Source organism: Chionomys nivalis, chromosome 17, assembly GCF_950005125.1.
Source record: "Chionomys nivalis chromosome 17, mChiNiv1.1, whole genome shotgun sequence".
Lineage (NCBI taxonomy): Eukaryota > Metazoa > Chordata > Mammalia > Rodentia > Cricetidae > Chionomys > Chionomys nivalis.
Genome location: NC_080102.1, coordinates 1,912,542 through 1,931,802, shown reverse-complemented (window position 1 = coordinate 1,931,802; position 19,261 = coordinate 1,912,542). Strand labels below are relative to the sequence as shown.

General features: G+C 44.9%; 1 protein-coding gene across 4 annotated transcripts in view; it reads left to right on the top strand.

Moving 5' to 3' along the window:
• The window catches only part of Stk3 (serine/threonine kinase 3), a 213,693-nt gene extending 206,157 nt beyond the window's left edge, over positions 1-7,536 (top strand). For all 4 annotated transcript variants that reach the window (XM_057792643.1, XM_057792642.1, XM_057792645.1 and 1 more), the window contains one exon: positions 4,711-7,536. In XM_057792643.1, coding sequence (XP_057648626.1) covers positions 4,711-4,869 — 159 coding nt within the window. In that variant the 3' untranslated portion in view covers positions 4,870-7,536. The remainder of the gene's footprint in view (positions 1-4,710) is intronic.
• Positions 7,537-19,261: the final 11,725 nt, after the last annotated feature.

The following is a 19,261-nucleotide window of genomic DNA, read 5'->3' as shown; positions in this document are numbered from 1 at the left end:
TTACAGTGGACCACTAGTTCCTTGGCAGTGCCACAGGCCTGCTCATAATTCATACACATTCATAAATTGTATACATTGGAAGCATAAAATCTGTTAAAAGAGACTTTTTCTTCTTTCCTTGAATTCAAACCCTTGTCATAATTTAACATTTACTAACTGCTGGCGATTTGCCCCAGTAAAGGAAGGACAAGACATCCACAAGGAGAGTCTTAATGTAAGAGATTTGAAAGTCGGGGTAGCTGCTTGCTTTACATGACGGGTTGCTACGCTGACCTGAGGTGACCAATCCCCCCGAGCCCTGTGTTCTTACTACTACTCACTTGCACGTCATGGTTTTCAGCAGTGAGCCAGGAGATTCTGAAAGTGTACGGTCTTATAATGGAAAAATAATTAGACTATCTGGAGTACGATTATGAAACTCGGTCATAACTTAATTAGAAAACACTTTCTGGAATCAAATACCAAATTCTATTGTTTAAACTGTGTGGTGTAGAACTTCAGAGATGGGAATGATTGGCGTGTACTGAACTAGAAGAACGCTGGCGTGTGGCTGGGGAGCTGACTGGGCAGTTAGGCATGCTTGCCGCTCTTGCGGAGAGCCTGAGTTCAGTTCCCAGGGCCTCTGTGAGGTTCTCACAACTACCAGGAGCTAGCTCGAGGGCACTCTGATGTCCCTGGCCTCCAAGGGCGTAGAAACTCAGTGCACATAGTCACATACAGATACATAATTTAAAATAATAAAAATAAGTCTTTGTTTAAAGAGAACACTGAAGTAGAATTGGACTCCATAGACGTTCTGGGTACATCTGTCTTCAGAGATGTGAATCCATGTCCATGCTGGGTTTACAGAACAAGTTACATGTTTTTTAATTCTTTTTATTGATATTTATTGAGCTCTACATTTTTCTCTACTCCCCTCCCTGTCTCTCCCGTTCCCCCTTCAACCTTCCCCCAAGGTCCCCATGCTCCCAAATTACTCAAGAAATCTTGTCTTTTTCTACTTTCTGCTTCCCATGTAGATTATATCTATGTAAGTCTCTCTTAGTGTCCTCATTGTTGTCTAGGTTCTCTGGGATTGTGGTTTGTAGGCTGGCTTTCTTTGCTTTATATTTAAAAACCACCTATGAGTGAGTACATGTGATAATTGTCTTTCTGTATCTGGGTTACCTCACTCAAAATAATGTTTTCTAGTTCCATCCATTTTCCTGCAAAATTCAAGATGTCATTAATTTTTTCTGCTGTGTAGTACTCCATTGTGTAAATGTACCACATTTTTCTAATCCATTCTTCGATCCAGGGACATTTAGGTTGTTTCCAGGTTCTGGCTATGACAAACAAAGCTGCTATGAACATAGTTGAGCACATGTCCTTGTGACACGATTGAGCATCCTTTGGATATATACCCAAAAATGGTATTATTGGGTCTTGAGGAAGATTGTTTCCTAATTTTATGAGAAATCACCATACTGGTATCCAAAGGGACTGTACTAGCTTGCATTCCTACCAGCAATGCAGAAGTGTTCCCTTTTCCCCACAACCTCTCCAGCATAAGTTGTCATCAGTGGTTTTGATCTTGGCTGTTCTTATAGGTGGAAGATGGAATCTCAGAGTTGTTTTGATTTGCATTTCTCTGATGACTAAGGATGTTGAACATTTCCTTAAGTGTCTTTCAGCCATTTTAGATTCCTGTGTTGAGAGATCTTTGTTTAGGTCTGTACTTTATTTTTTTTTAATTGGATTATTTGAACTTTTGGTGTCCAATTTTTGAGTTCTTTGTATATTTTGGAGATCAGACCTCTGCCTGATGTGGGGTTAGTGAAGATCTTTTCCCAGTCTGCAGGCTGTCGTTTTGTCTTGTTGACCATGTCCTTGGCTTTACAGAAGCTTTTCAGTTTCAGGAGGTCCCATTTATTAATTGTTTCTCTTGGTGTCTGTACTGCTGGGGTTATATTTAGGAAGTGGTTCCCTGTGCCAATGTGTTCAAGTGTACTTTCTCTTCTATAAGGTTCAGTGTGCCTGGCTTTATGTTGAGGTCTTTGATCCATTTGGACTTGAGTTTTATGTATGGTGATAGATATGGGTCTATTTTCGTTCTTCTACATGTTGATATCCAGTTATGCCAGCACCACTTGTTAAATATGCTTTCTTTTTTCCATTTGATAATTTTTGCTTCTTTATCAAAGATCAGGCATTCGAAGATGTGTGAATTGATATTTGGGTCTTCTATTCGGTTCCATTGGTCCTCCTGTCTGTTCTTATGTTCCTGGAAACATCTGTCTTCAGAGATGTGGGTCCCTGTCCATGCTGGGCTCACACAGCAGTGTTACATGTTTATATGGTTCAGAGAGTTTTTAGCTTCCTTGTGCATATGTCTTACCCCCACTGTGATTTGAACAGAACTAAGCACAGAACAAATGTGTAACTAATGGGGAAACTGTACACTACTACGAATGGTGTGCAAATGTGCACTATAGCAGAGTTTAAAAGCTGGGTCCGCTGGGTATTGAGGAGCCTGAGGCAGAAGAACGTTGAACTTGAGGCTAGCCTAACATATACAAGGTCAAGTTGGGACTGACAGAAAGACTCTTCCTTTAAAAAAAATAAAAATAAAAAGTAATAAAGCCAGGGAGCTTGTTTTGTGCAGTCCAGCGCAGCCCAGCGGGGCTGGTTTCCCGTGGCCGGTGGTGCCCGCCCCAGGGCGGCTGCTCGGCTTCAGCTGAGCGTCCTCCCACAGCAGTGTTCTTCCTGGGGTATTTTTGGAGCTGTCTCCTGTGACTCATTCGCGGTATCCTCAGAACCTTTTTTTGGCTGAGAGTAAGTTTGATTTGGGGAAGCAGGAGTCACTTGGGGCCAGGTATGGTGAGTAAACTGGAGGATCAGTGCGAAATGCTATCCCAGCCTCCTATTTCGGTGACTAAGCAGCCAGAGTGTTTTCTAGCTTTGACTCATAAACAACTAGGAGTTAGCTTCTTTAAAACAAGAAAAACCGAGCTTCAGCTTTTGTCATTTTCAAACTAAGTCTTTGTGCTCGTATAATGTGTCTGCTCCAGGATATCGGCTTCCTGAAGTTCAGGCTGGCTTTGCCTGATTTTCAGGGACCCACAGCTGCCTGTCCTCACCCCCTGCTCTCTACCATGCAGCCTCACTTGAGGCAGGCAGAGCCTTCTCTTTCGTGGGGCTCAGACTGCTGAGATGCTTTCTCTGTCAGGACCAGTGTGGCCTGACTCCGTGGGAGTCTGCTCCCCGCATGCCTTGGACTTCATAGCAATCTAGAATCGTGTTTAACAGGGGTCTCTCTTCTTTGTTAAAACCTAACCCTACTCCTAGTGTAATCGGAAGAGCATGGTTTTAGGGGTTTTACATTATTTGGGAGTAGGAAACCGTATGTTTGCTCAGCACCTATGTGGGAGTCAAAGAGATACAAAAGATTTGGTTTTCTCCTCCCACCATGTGCATTCAAGGAATTGAACTTATACCTCAGGCTTGAAGCAAGTGCCCTTACACACTTACAGGGCCAGTTTAGGGTTTATTTTTAAACATCAATGGGGTAAAAGCTGACTGTGTGAATGAGAGTGTGGTACAGGGCATCCTGTAGCCCTGATGACGTCCGACTGTGTGTGAGTGTGGAACAGGGCAGCCTGTAGCCCTGATGACGTCCGACTGTGTGAGTGTGGTACAGGGCAGCCTATAGCCCTGATGACGTCCGACTGTGTGAGTGTGGTACAGGGCAGCCTGTAGCCCTGAAGACGTCCGACTGTGTGAGTGTGGTACAGGGCAGCCTGTAGCCCTGATGACGTCCGACTGTGTGAGTGTGGAACAGGGCAGCCTGTAGCCCTGATGACGTCCGACTGTGTGAGTGTGGAACAGGGCAGCCTGTAGCCCTGATGATGTCCAACTGTGTGTGAGTGTGGAACAGGGCAGCCTGTGCTTTTCAGGAGATGACCCATAGCTTCCTGTTTCAACAAACAGACAAATATAGTTAGGCACCGGAGTGCTCTAGGTCCTTTTATATAGCAGAGCAGGTGATCTTTCCTGAGGTCACAATGAAAAACAGTAAGGACTGTGCTGCTGTCCCCTAAAGCCAACATGGCCAGACTGTAGTGTACCCGGTAAAATCTCATCGCCGGTTCATTCTCAAGTTGGCCACACCCAGAGCAGAACTTACACAGTGCAGTTTGAACCAGCTTTGTGTTTGTTTGTTTGTTTGTTTGTTTGTTTGTTTGTTTGAATCACAATACTATTTTATCAAAACACTTGGGGTAAAAATATTCTAGATAATGTAACTCTGTTTAAGAGCTGACATTTTCGGCATTTGGTAAAATAAAGGGTGAAACTGTTGACTGAGCCTGTGTCTGGTCTGTCCCGATTCTTGTCCTGTCGGTGTTGGCTTTCCCCAGAACATCACCCCAACAGCTGCTGTTGACAATGGCACATTGGTCTCTGGGTCTTTTCAAATGGTTTCTTCATCTTCCCGTTTTATCATTCAGTCCTCTATAACAGTGCAGGCATTGATCGCTCTGCTGTGGATTACTTGAGGTTTCTGCAAGGTGTAGCTTGTGGCTTCTTCAGGGAAAGAATTCATGCTTTAATTGTCGACCATGCTTCTAAGATGGTGTAATGAATTTTCTGAAATATCTATTTTAAAACTCATTAGACTTCTAATATATTTTAGATTATTTTACAGTATTAATTTCTTTTTTCTGCATTTAGTTAAAAAATCTAAGTTTAGAAGAACTACAGATGCGTCTGAAAGCACTGGATCCCATGATGGAACGGGAGATAGAAGAACTGCATCAAAGATACAGTGCGAAGAGGCAGCCCATCCTGGATGCCATGGATGCGAAGAAGAGGAGACAGCAGAATTTCTAACGACTCCCTCTGCCCAGCATGACCAGAGACCAAGCCACCACAGAAGGGAAGGGATTGTACTACTTTTTAATCCCTAAAATGTATGTTCTACAATTTTGCAAAAGTCAAAAACTAATGATGGTACACCTAGATAAATTCCAAAGGCAAACTGTACAGTTGTATCCACTCTGACTTCATTCTGAAAGGATTGAGAACGATAGAAATGTGCCCTTTCTGCCAGCTGTTCCACCAGCAACCAAACCAACCAAATTTAAAGCTATATTTGGAGACTTTGGAAACCCAAAACTGTTGCTTAATCACACAGTACTGGAGGGCTTTATGTTACAATACTCTTTATTCCTGTGGAGAAGTCTATTTATTGTACCCCTTAGGTAGACTTATTTATTTATGCGGTTTCACTTTTTGTTTTTTAAAGACAAGATCAGGATAGTTTTGGTGGATGTCCAGACACACTGACAGATACAAACACACGACTAAATTGTACAAAAGCAGGGAGCTCTGGGTGTGTTCCTTCATCTCCAGTAAAAACAAAGCAGCAAGAGCAATAATGTCCAAATGGACCAGACATTTTTATATTGAAGAATAATTTCATTTCTCCCTTCTTAAATATTAATTCTTGACTTTAATATTGGTATAAATAAGGCTACATATGTGTGTGTATATATATATATTATATATATGTGTGTGTGTGTCATACAGAATTGTACCCTGTAAAACCAAAGAAATCAATGAATCCTTGCACACACACACACACACACACACAGAGGTGTGGGAAATACTTATAAAGAAATGAAACCCAAGAAAGCAATACAATTGTTTCCTGTATTGGTCCACAGTAATCTCATCAGATTATTCTGTGAAAATATGCTTTTGTCACAGGACTTTTTGTTGATTTCATTTATTTCCTGGAATTGATGAGCATCATGTATCTGACAATAACAAAACAGTAAAAATGTTTGTACTAAACTGTGTCCTTGGGACCTGGGGGGAAAAGCAGACTTAAACTAGGAGACTCATTTCTGAGTGGAGTTAGCATTTGTGTAATTGAACGGGGACCAGTCCTTCTCTGCACTACCCATGGCCATTTCGAGTGTGTGTTGTTTTATGTATTAATTATGTGTGTACATCATGAAGACAAATAAATTCCACAGTGCCACCTGGCACACTTCATCTTTTTTTTTTTTTCTTTTTTAAGCTCATGGCCTGGACTCCGTTAGGCGGGTCAGGTTGCATGGCTGATTAGGGGTGACCCTGAAACTTCAGCAAAACTACATAAAGATGTAGCTCAGGTTGTTCCTCTTAGACCCAAGATCCACCATGCACTGGCAGGGCGCTCCCCTGCTCTCAGCCCCCACGGGACACAGTGGTTACAGGTGTGCTTGCCACAGGGGAAGGAGCCCTGGCAAACGTCACACTCACGTCACAGCAACAGCTCCAGTGAGTGCAGGTGTCCCCGACACTGACCACAGAGGGCAGGTCACCTCAGAAAGCTTCCACATGTTTTTAAGCGGCATTGTGCTCAAGATCTTGCCTTGAAGTGACAATTGTTTTTGTTCTGTTGGATCCTTATACATAGTATATTGTATGTGAATTATAAAGCTGAAAACAAGATGGCTAAAACTAACAAGACTTCCTTTGCTCACCCCAGTTTATATAATACATAGCAAGGCATGTTTTCACTGATCCCGCTCCTCTTTGTAGGCGACCACTTGGGACAGTCAGCCATGTTCATCAGCTCAGACAGTATCCAGGTTCCCTTTCTTAAAGGTTTCTCCTGTCACCCACTGAACCCTGATGGAATCGAAAGACTGACTTCCACCGTCCAAGCAAAAACACCTACTTGAGATGACAGAAAGTAACGAAGACAATTTCTGCCCACCTGACTAAATGAGGCTGTTAGCCACTTGTTCTTCCTGAGATACCTGAGTCAGGACAAGGGCTCCCTTTCTGTAATGCCTTGGTCTGATTGCTTGATAATACTTTTACACCCTGTTACCACTATATCTGCATCTGTTTACACACACACACACACGCGCGCGTTCTGTTTTGCTTTGCTTTGAGACAAGGTTTCTCTACATATCCCTGATTGACCTGGAACTCACTCTGTAGACCAGAACCATCTTGCACTCACAGAGATCCACCTGCCTCTGCTTCCCCAGTGCTGGGACTAAAGGTGTGCGCAGCACACATGGCTCATACACATTTTAAGAATCAAGAGCAATGAATATTATTTTACTCTGGAACTGTGTTAAATGAGTCAGAACATTTGAGCATAATCTATCCTAAAGTTTCCCTGTCTTCTCCCTCCCTGGCCCTCGCCTCCCCATCCTGCAGCAAACGCAGTGTTGCGCAATCATGAGCCGTGAGAGAGACCTTTAAATCTGGTTGAGCCCAATGAATCACGGCGCCCAGGAAAAGAAATTACCTAGCTATTTCTGAGTTTAAGAAGAAACCTTTTATTCGGCCCTCCCTGCTAAGAACTTCCAAAAATAAGTAAGCATCTTGTCTGCACAGCCACCCTTTAGCAGGCACTGCGCGTGAGCAGGACTAATGAGCCCTCATCCCAGGAGAAGCTGGCTTTGTCCTGTATGGTGAGCCGAGCGCCCTGTGCTTGATTTAGTGAACCGAGACGCTGTACATCTACAGCGATCGCAGCGATGTCAACATGAACAGGTCTGTGTTCAAAATATGGGCTATAGCTGCAACTCATGGAAACTGAGAAGAAAAGAGACTTAATGGGTGTCAGAAGCACGACACAGTGTGTGACGCTGTGTTGGACAGTGCCACCTGTATGGTTTTGTATCTCTTCTGCTCATTTACCAAATCACATCCCAGGGTTTGAAGCCGTGTTCCGCTCACTGCCAGGTGTGCCGCTTCTCAACAAACATTATATAATACGTTAGTGGGATGTTTTTAACTTAGTCACGGGAAATCTTCCCAAATTACTGACACATTTATATTCAATAGAAATGCTATTTTTGTTTCTTTCCTATTTTAACATTAAAGATTAATGATTAAAATCTAAAAATACTGCTATTCTAAATAGAATTCTTTAACTACTTGGAATTACTGAACCGTCACTATTAGGCATAGGCACTTAATTAGATATTTCATTAGAATGCTCCTTTTTTGGCACAGGAGACAAGAAATTGGGTCCATTGAGTGTTGTGTTTCTTTGCCCTTTGATGTGATGGAACCTGGACCCAAGGGACTCATATATCCTAGCTGGAGACTCTGGTGTGTCTAAGGTGTCTTAGGCCCCCAAGGACTGATCCATTTGCGTTCCCTTTTTCCACACCAACACTTGACTTCAGCCCTCCCTTTCCTGGTTGCTTTCTTCATCACAAAGACTACAAGAAAAGCCACAGGGCCAACTCATGTCTTCCCTCGGCCTTGAAAAGACATTGCTGTTTGTTTTCCTCTCACGTGGACCATGTCACACAGCCCTGCTCCCCACCACTCCCCTGGCCACTTGATTAAACTCCCCAAATCTCCACTCACAGAACAGTGACCACCAAGTGGACGGAGCATGGCTTCCTGGTATTCTGAAACAGCATGGGTCAGCTGACGTCTGTGACCTCATCTTTCTTTATTGCTTTCTTACCATAATTATTTCCTTCGCCTTCGCTTTGGGTTGTAAAGCTTTTCGAAACAGAGACGTTTATTGACCCTGTGTCCCCATGGCGCTTCTCAGTGTGCTGGGTAAGAAGGGCTAGGGTTAGATGCAACTGTTTGTCTCTGCAGCAACCAGATGTCAGCCATGTCCAGCTCTATTAAGACCTGTCCTGATGGATTAGCTCAGCGCTTCACAATAAGATGCATATTGAAAACGCAAAGGAAGACTGGAAAAAATGTGGAGAGATTCAGCGAAGTCATGGCTGATTAATACCAGTGTGGGCTCTTAAGTTTCTATGGTCACCTCCAAGCTGCCTTCTCACTGGATCACCCCGTGTACCTGGCTCTAGAGTGTTGACGCTGTCACCAAGCCTTAAAACTTAGGATTGGTGTGAGCTGATCATTAACTTTTTGCCTTTCAGTAGACTCTACATTTTCTAAAATGGCATCCTTTCTCTATGGGGAGTGGGATTGTGGGTACCAAGCTTCACAGATGTGCTACAAAGAAGACATCTTTCAGTTACTGGGATGCAGCTTGAGTCTGTTTTCTTGCTTGCTATGCTGTTTTGTATGCCGCAGTGTGTCCCCCTTGCCAGCTTTCCTTTGGCAGCACTTTGGAGAAGCATTAAGGTAGTAAAAGGAACTCTTGTATCTTAGCTGGGGACTCTGGTGTTGTTGGGAGCAGTGAGACCCCAGATCCTGAATTTCTTGTAATCCCCTGATCTGAGAGCCTACAGCTGCTCTGAGCACGAGACCTTCAGGAGTTCCTGATGGCAGGAGAGTGGTTTCTGGTGGGTTTGGTTGGGGCGTGGCTATCTCTATATAATCTGCCCCTGAACACAATAAAGGGGGCATTCTTGGGAAATTCAAGGATGACCCGTGTCGCTGTCTCTCTGTCTGTGTGTGTCTGTGTATTTTAACCTCCAGCCCCCTTGCCCAAAACTCGCGAACTGGGTGCCAGCGCACAGAGCGCAGACACAGGAACGCGGTGCACGGCATGGTTTGTCTAAGGGTGACTTGGGTCCCAAGGACTGAGTCCAGTTTTCCTTTTTCCACATCCACACAGCCACTTGACTTCATCCATCCCTTCCTGGTATGAGATGTTAAATGCTCTGGGTTCAAATCCCAGTTCTCCCTTTGTTCTCCTAAACAAAAGCAGCCACTCCACCACTTAGTGTTCAAATGCATTTGTAGCTGGAGAGAAGGCTCGGTGGCTAAGGGCATGTGCTGCTCTTCCAGAGGACCCAGGTTCAATTCCCAGCACCCACGTGGTGGTTAACTCCACATGGTAGTCTAATTCCAATCAACAGTATCCAAAACCTTCCAAGAGCTTCCATGGCCTCCATGAGCACTAAAACTTGTGGTGTACACACATGCGGGCAAAACATCTGGGCATAAGATAAAAATCTCAAAAAGAAATCAGTTTGTAATGCAACTCTTTCAGTGAGCAAATGTTCCAGTGCCTGTAAAATGTTTAGCAAAGTCCCTGGCATAATATAAATGGATATTAGCTTAGAGTTAACTTCCAACCCTTTTCGGGTTCATTTTCATGCCTCGTTTTGCAGAAACAAAAAGCGGAGTCTGTTCATTGAAAACCAAATGTGTTGTTTTCCAAGATGAATTTGACTCTTCTAGAACGCAAGAAAGCCTTCCCTGAAGAGCTGACTCTTCTCCTGGGTACGAGTTTATATGAGGAAAAGCTGTGAGCAGTTGTCTCCCTAAGCTTAAAGCCCATACGCTCTAGAACTAGTTTTCTGTTGTAGGGATTATTGCTGAGGCAGCTTCAGCAGCCCGGGAGGTGGTTGTGAAGACCTATCTGGAAAGTTCTCAGCTGTGCCCCTAAAAGTCTTGGCATCCTTGGGCCCTTGCAGATATGACGCAGGTAATTGATTGGCTCTCAGTTTACTTCAGCTCTAGGAAGCTCAAGAGCAGCTTTATATCTTGAGGGCCTCATAGGATCCTATGATCTGCATGGCTACATTTCCTTAATTATAGTTATGGAATATTTATGGAAACAAAAAATACTTTTAAAGAGAAATATCTGGAAGTATGGGCTTTTTTATACTTAGAAGGATTTGGTTCTATAGTGTGTGTAATCTTCATATTTTTATAGGATTCTTGAGAGCATCAAATATGGTATTTGGTGATTTGTTCAGGTCCTGAACCTGAAACATTGCTGGTTCTTTGTGTGGGTGCACGGCATCTGGCAAAGGAAAATGCTGGAGTATGAGATACCAGAGACAGGTAACTCCTGGGTTTCCTTTTCTGGAAGGAACACCATAGTCCCCTTGGCTCTCACAGCTCTTGTCTTTGTCACCTGCCCACATCACAGTTACACAAGAACTCACTCAAGTTGATGGTGAGGCAGATTCCTTGAGCTTAGTTCAGCTGAGGGGTCAGATAGATAGATGATAGATAGATAGATAGATAGATAGATAGATAGATAGATAGATAGATAGATAGATGAAGGTGAAAGGAAATACTCTTTTCAGGCAAATACAAATGGCAGCCTAAGCAAAAACTTTCAAAGTAGCACCAAACCCCACATCACCTTTTCACTAGAAAGTTCCAAAAGCCAACAAGTTTCAAAATCTCTCTACGAGAAACCCCAGTGCCTTCCTATGTTTAAATCTAGCCCCTGGTTGTCTTACATTTTGATAGACTTTACCAACTGTGGTGGTTTGAATGAGAATGGCCCATAAATTCATATATTTGCATGTTTTGTCGCCATAGTGACTGTTCGGGAAGGATACGGAGGTGTGGCCTTGTTGGAGGGGTGGGTCTTGAAGTTTCAAAAGCCCACACCAGGCCCAGGAGATGGGGGGGGGGGATCTGCCCACAGATCAGGATGTAAAGCTCTTAGCTACTGCTCCAGTACCAAGACTGTCTGCCTGTCACTATGTTCCCCACCATGATGATAATGGATTAACCATCAGAAACTGTAAGCCAGCCCCCATTAAACGCTTTCCTTTGTAAGAGTTGCCTTGGTCATGGTGTCTCTTCACAGCAGTAGAACAATGACTGAGACACCAGGGTCAGCTGTAGCTAGTGGAGTGGAAGCTGAACAAACTTCCACTGGCACTTTCGGGTTCTCAGTATGCTCTGATATTTGGAGTGCTCCAGTGTGCACAGAATATTCTGGAGGGGGAACCCTGCAGCTTCTCATTTTAAGCCTTTCCATCGATTCCACAACAGCTTTCTTTCCTATTGAAAAAGAAAATATTCTTGACAAGAATGCTCAAATGAGAAGACATCCCAGAGCTTGAAACAGAAGAGTTCGATGAGAAAGCCAAGCTCCATGGGAGAATCTGGATTTTATTATTAATCAAAGAGCAAGTTCATGAGTGCATTCTCTGTTGACCTTTCAAAAAGCATTTCAAAGTTTATTTTCAAAGCATATCAGCTGATGATCATAACCACTTCACATACTTAGATCGTGATCTTCAGTGTGGAGCTTGATATTAATGGGCTATTGAGTCTGTGCCATTAATTGTTGTTGTAAGGCTTTTCAATTTTGAGGACAATTAGTTGCTAAAACAAACAGTGATTTGGATTGTTAAGTACATTCTCTTAAACTATTTTAATTTCACACAAATATAAAACTGTTTGTGTGTGTGCCTGCTTGTCTGTATGTGCCCGTGGAAGGCAGAAGACTGTCAGCTCCTGGACCTGAAGTTACAGCAGTAACGCATTGCCAGTTGTTCTAGGTTTGCATGCTGCAGGTTTGCTTGTGTGATAAATATAGAAAATCCAAGTATGGATAACAGTTCAAGACTCACCACAAGAAAACAGAGGGAGTGACATCATCTCTGCTAGCTGGAAATTGTGAAATCCAGGATTGAGTTTAATAAGAAAAGCAGTCACCTTGATTACTCACTGACGTGTCAATCGCAAATCCTGCCTGGCTCCTATTCCCAGTCTTTCCCTAAAGCCACGATGGAAAACTGGGGGCCTTAAATGAGCACGGTAATGTTTGCCGTGGCAAGGCTAGTTTAGGAAATGCCCGTGTTTAGACATCTGTGAACCAGAGATATTCAGATGATGGGAACATGGTCCGTGGCTCCACCAAAAGGGGACCCATAGCCTCAGAGTGTTGAAATGAAAGCCAGCAGGGAGTAGAATGTAGACAAGGTGGTGATGGTGAGATGGGACAGAACCAAGGATTGTTAGGGAAACTGAGCCAGTGGAACTACTTGACTTATTGGATTTTGGAGGTAAGAAAATGAAAACAAAAAGTGAGCGGTCACACTGGGAACCAGGTCTGTGCCTCTCTGGTGGAGCATGCCTAGTATGCGGGCAGTCCTGGGTTGGATCCACAAATGACATAGAGGATCAAGGTATCCCCGAGGACCCCAGTGCAGACCCCAAACAGTAATGAGTTAATGGGGCAGAGGAGCATTTAAGGACAGGATACCACGTTCCAAGCTGGATTCGCTGAGCTTCAGATAACCTTGGGATCCCAGGCGCCGGACTCTGCCTGGCGCTCGGTACAGACAGCTGAAAAGGACCAGGGAAGCTGCAGTGTGAGGAGAATAAAACCCGGGGACTTAAGAACAGCAAGAGGTATGGCAGTGTGACCACAGGTCAGGAGGATGGGGCAGAGACAGGAGCCAAGAGGGGAGGGGACCCCCCCAACCCCTACCGTGCCAAGAGTGTGGGTGACCAGTGAGTCTACCTGGCCTGAAAGACTCCCGTCAGAGCTCAGCTCATCTGTACCGCAGTGGTGAGGACGATTGATCGGCAGTGGAGCCAGCGAGCAGTGGGGCCCAGATCTGCCGTTTTCAGTGGGGCGATCCTAGACAAGGCGCCCGGGCTCCAGATGAAGCTATGATCCACCTGACTAACTGCTCTTCACAGGGGAGTGGATAAATGGATTTGGGTCCAGATAAACAAAGCAGGTTTTTTTTGTTGTTGTTGTTGTTATTGTTATTTTTTGTTTTTTTTTTTTTTAAATGAAGTTGGGCTGGAGGGATGTTAAGAGCACCCAGGTTGGGTCTGAGTCCCACCAGCCATGTGGTGACTTACAGCTATTTGTAACTCTAGTCCTAGGGGTCCACTGCCCTCTTCTGGCCTCCATGGGCACCAGGCGAGCACATGCAGTACAGACATGCATACAGACACACACTCATACACACTTATTTTTAATGTTGATCTTTTTAAGCTGTCACAGGGGGAAAAAATACCCAAGTGACTTTAAGGAGCTTGCAGAATTAAACCATCTACAAAACTAGGTTTTCCCTTTCTAGGAATAAATTTATATATAGATGTACAGAAATTGCTGAGAAATGGAAAGTCCCCAATTCAGTACTTGGGGGAAGGGAAATGTGGAGTTTCAGGTTTTTTCTCTTAAGCTTGGGTTTGTTTTAATCTAATACATTCATTTTGCATATGTTGTGTTGCTCCATGCACGGCACGGAACATGTGTGGAGGTCAGAGGTGAACCATGTGCATGAATTGGTTCTCTTCTTCCACCATGTGGGCTCTGAGGGTTGAACTCAGGTTTCAGGCTTAGCAGGAAGCGTCTTTACCCACAGAACCATCTTGCCAGCGTAGATTGTTTCATTATGTTTATCACAAATCTATTCAGCTATTACTAGTGTATTAGAATTTAATGCACCTTACAACTACAGCTAAAATCTTGCCCATCCATCTGGGGAGATGAATCCAGCAAAGCATTCGCTTGTATGCAGGCTTGAGGACCAGAGCTTGGATCCCTGGAACCCACGTAATTGCTAAGCTGGCCTGGAAGCACGCTTGCAATTCCAGACTCAGAAGGTGTTGTAAGGATTCCGAGAGCAAGCTGGCTGGGAGACCAGCAGAGTGGTGGGTTCTGATTCCACCAAGACACCATACCTCAAAAAGAATAAGGTAAGGACCTCGGGTAAAATGGAAGTCAGTAAATGTGAGCTGACTGGATTATCTAATTTTAGTTTTGTCAGGAGAGAGCTTGACACACACATACACACAGGTACACACATACATGCGTGTGTGCATACATGTGTACATACACACATACACACGCACACACATGTGTACGTATGCACATATACACACGTGTGCGCGCTCACACACATGCACACATACACACTCGTGTACACACATATACACACATGTACGCACATACGCACGTGCGCGCACACACATACACACATGCACACACACGCCGGCTCTTTAAAAATGGGGGCACTACTGAGTAATTCTGGGGCTCTCTGAGCCCCCACCCACTCTTCTTTCCAAAAGCAGTTTTCAAACATGGAATCCAGGAAAAGCGTGAAGCAAGCCGTCTGGCTTCCCTCCAGCAGTCAGTGGGGAAGCCCAGGGACACCCTGGGCTCTGTGCATTGTGGTTCCCTCCTCTCCTCCTACACTTTCCACAAAAAGAAATCAGAACACAACCCAGCAAGGATGGCCTTTGTCATAAACAAGTCTGAGCACAGCGGGCACTGTTCAGATGCTCCCAAGTGAGCCAGCCACGAAGACTCACAAAGTTTGCCGGAACAGTCGGTAGAAGGCTGACAGATCAAGACAGGAGTCGTGCCAGCACTCCTCTCGGGAAACAGCTAGCCTGGTGTCTGACTGCAGACACCTCGGTTCTTTTCATAGTAGGTCTGAAAATAGCTCAGGATTCTTTAAATGTCTGGAGATGTGGGCGACAAAGTTTAGTGCAAAAAAAAAAAAAAAAACTATACCTCCCAAGAACCCCAATTCTGTCCATGTTATATCACCCCTCAGGCTGCTGGATGCCAGGCACAGTTAGACACCCCCACAGCTCTTTGGGGGACCATTATTCTGGGCCTCGGAACTGGCGCGCTGATTCTGGTTATCCAGCATGCTGCTCCCAGGGCCCTCTGTGCTAGCAACTTTGTGTGTTCCTTTGCCTGTCCTTGCCCCACTGAAGGCAGTTCTTCTCTGAAGGGACTTTTTCCTCTTAGAGCTTAAAGGGTTCATGCAGATGCTCTCCCTAATGAGCTGTGACCCCTCATATATAGCTGGATTTACCAGTAGCTAGGGAAATCACTCGTGGGTCGGTCTCAGACACTAAGATATCGGAAGAACTTATATTGGAGGGCTTGCAGAAAAGAAAGGTCAGCTGGCGAGTCTTGATTGTGAGTTTACTGGTAATTATCAAAACAAGAATTAGTGAGGTTTGAAAAGAGGGTGAGAGCCTGTGAACCGCTATGATGGATGGGACCAATATGTGACGATACAGTGATGGAGACAGTGAAACCTGGTTACAGTTGATGCAGGAATGAGATCGAATGTAAGGGACACCCCTGACATTGTATCGTCACAGGCAGACTGAAAACCACCTGTGTCAAAGCGACCTGGAGGGCTGGGGCGAGAGCTCAATAGTAGAGCACCTGCCTAGAATGTGCTACACACACACATGCACACACACATACACATGCACACACACACTCACACACATACACACGCACACACATATACACACTCACACACATGCACACACAATGCACACATACACGCACATGCACACACTCACACACATGCACACACACAATGCACACATACACGTACAGGCACACACTCACACACACATGCACACACACAATCAATCAATCACCCAGGAATTTTATCTGCAGATGCCTGGCTCTACCTCACAAATCTGGTTTTATGGATGGATGAAGCTCAAAACTCTACTTGGCCACTTGGCTAAAACCTCCAGATAAATCTGATGTGAAGTAGCTCTGCAGTGTGTACGACTTACTACGAACGATGCCCTTTCTGCTCATTGCCCCTGAACTGAACATGGTTCCTGACAATTTCTCAGCTGCTGATAAATGATTGCCATGGAAACTAACTTAGATCAATAAGTGGGGAGGAGTCAAGATGACTGACAGTTCCCCCAGTGGACAAGAAGCACTGTGATTCCATGGACAGAAAGGAGGAAGACAGGAAGAAGTTGGAGCCTGAGTGGTAAATCCATGTTAGACAGGATGACTTCTGTGGTTGCCTAACGTGCAGGAGGAAGGAGAGAAGGGAACTGTGGATAGATGATGGACTAGCTGAGATCCCTGGCCTTGGGGACTTAGTGGATGCTGGCCATTGGCAGGGTCACATCCCTCTTCCTGTGTCTTTGTATCCCTTCTATGCGCGTGACTAGAGCTCCTCTCTAGACAACCCCTGCCCTCTCACATAGTCCCTTTGGCAGCAGGGCTCCTCCTTCCCACTTTCTCTTGGTGACACCAGCAGCTAGCCACCCACCCATCAGTCCACGCTGCCCCTCCACGTCCCTCAACCCCACACACCTGCTGGATGCACGCCTGTGGAACTGCCTTTTCCTCCTGGCCTCACCCCCACGCCTACACTGCACCTGGCCTCACTGTGGTGGTGATCTCGGACAGGCCTGGACTTTGAAGTTGTTTCCAGTCACATTCCAATCTCATAAAGCTAGTCTCAGTGACTGCAGAATTCAGCTTAGGTATTCAGAGCTGCTTTGACCTGCTTTGGTACCTGGCTGCTTCTCAACCACGTTGACTTGACTATTTTTTTAATTGAAATTTTTTTGATATAACTTTTTTTGATCATGTTTTTTCCTATTCCCAACTTCTACCACATTCTTCTCTGTTCTCACACTTTCCAGCAATCTTGCCTCTTGGACTTTGTTTGTGTAGGTCCCTGAACTGAGAGGAAGAGGAAGGGGAAGGAGAGGGAGAGGGAAGGGAGAGGGAGGAGCCTCTTGTCTTCTTTCTGACCTTCACCACTTCACTCTGTCTCCTCCTTAATCTCAACAAACATTGCCTCTTGGTCTCTGTTTTTCTCTCTGTTTTTTCTTTGTTTTCTCCTGTAACTTCTTTCCCTTCCTCCTCTCTTTTTCCTGCCTTCTTCCCATCCTCATTTTCTTTGTTAGGAATTTCCGCAACTCAGGGGTGAACCCTGTCATCTGCTTGGGAGAAGCCAGCTGCGAGGACAGCAGAAGACAGGAAGCCAGCTCTTCAAATCTGCAGCACCGTGCAGGTTTGTTCACGGCTGGTCCTCGGCAGAACGCTATCTAAAGATCCTGAAAGTAAGAGATGGACTTTGTCATAGCTAGGACCTGGGAACAACCTAGATGCCCCTCGACCGAAGAATGGATAAAGAAAATGTGGCACATTTACACAATGGAGTACTACACAGCAGAGAAAAATAATGGCATCTTGACATTTGCGGACAAATGGATGGAGCTAGAAAACATCATATTGAGTGAGAAAACCCAGACTCACTCATAAGTGACTTTTAGATATAAAGAAAAAAAAAAAACCCTACAATTCACATTCCCAGAGAACCTAGACAACAAAGAGGACCCTAAGAAAGGCATATTTGGATCTAATCTACATGGAAAGTAGAAAAAGACAAGATCTCCTGAGTAAATTGGGAGCATGGGGACCTTGGGGGAAGGTAGAAGGGGAGGGGAGAAGGAGGGAGTGGAGCGGAGAAAAATATATAGCTCAATAAAAAAAAAATAAAAAATGAAAAAAAAAGAGATGGACTTTGAGCACATTATTTTTGAGGAGTGGGTGTTTGTTTTGCCTTGTGAGATGCAAAGATCTTGTTTGGAATCAGTCACACCCTGCTAGATGGGAGCCCGAATCATGGTAAGAATCCAACGCCACCTTGGTTCTGGCAACGACCTTCACCTCGGCCTTCCAGGGGATTCCAGCAGAATGTAGCACCCTGCAGTGAGTTACCTGTGAGACCTCTGAGCTACACACTGAGAACCTCCCAGTAACTCAAGGAACAGGAGTGAGCATCTGCCTCGCTTCACAAAGACAGAACAAAAGTGAACCAAATGGAATGCCCATTTTCTTCCTCTCTGCCTAATAATTTTTAATAGCAGAAATTTGGATTGCTTACTCATATAAGATGTATGACTAACTTAAAGCCCACAGGAGACAATGGCTGCTTATTTAAACTCAAGGCACTTAAACCAGACACTAGGCCCAAGCCGGTCCCCAGGACCCTTATCCCTCCTCTCTGCCTGCCGAAGAGAAGGGTGAAACCTCTGTTCTCCTACAAATAAATCAGAGATGGGGGAGCTCTTGTGCTATAATGAGGACATTGAGAGGCACGCTGGAATTCTGCTTTCATACTGAGGTAAAAAACCAGCTTTAAGGGTTATCCCATCCGTCTTTTCCACTCTCTGAAGCAATGGGAAAAAAATCGCAAAAGGCCAGGAGTTAAGGCAGTTAAGTAGTGCCCCTCTCATTGGTTCCCCTAGGGCCTCTGGTAGACCTTAGCCTCTGAGTTCCAGGTGGGGAGAACTAAGCAAGTTGCACGAATCCAACAACATTCATACCCATCACCCTGGATGCTCCGAGTTACTACAGACCTGCCTTACTATCAGTAACCACTTGAGTAGCAAAAAGATTGGCACCATGGAACAGGGCGGGGCTGTCAGAGCAGGCTGTGGAGGCTCTAAGCAGGGCACCGAGTGAGGAAGAAATCTTTCAGGAGCCTCTGGTCCACTGGGGACCCCCCCAAAATGTAACAAGCCTTCTACCAAGCACCCTGTGACACCAGCTCTTAGCAAAAGCTCCTCCCACTGCTGCCTTGGGGCTGAGGAGACCATCATTTAGATCTCCAAAACCCATGTAAGCGTGAGGAGGCAGGATGATCTTCTACCTATAATCCCAGCAATGGGAGGCAGAGACAAGCATTCTAGCAAGCTTGCTAGCTAGACCAGCAAGACAGATGTGCTAGGTTCAAGTGAGAAATCCTGCCTGACTATATAAGGTGCACAGTAATTGAGGAAAATAACCAAATTCAACTTCTAACCT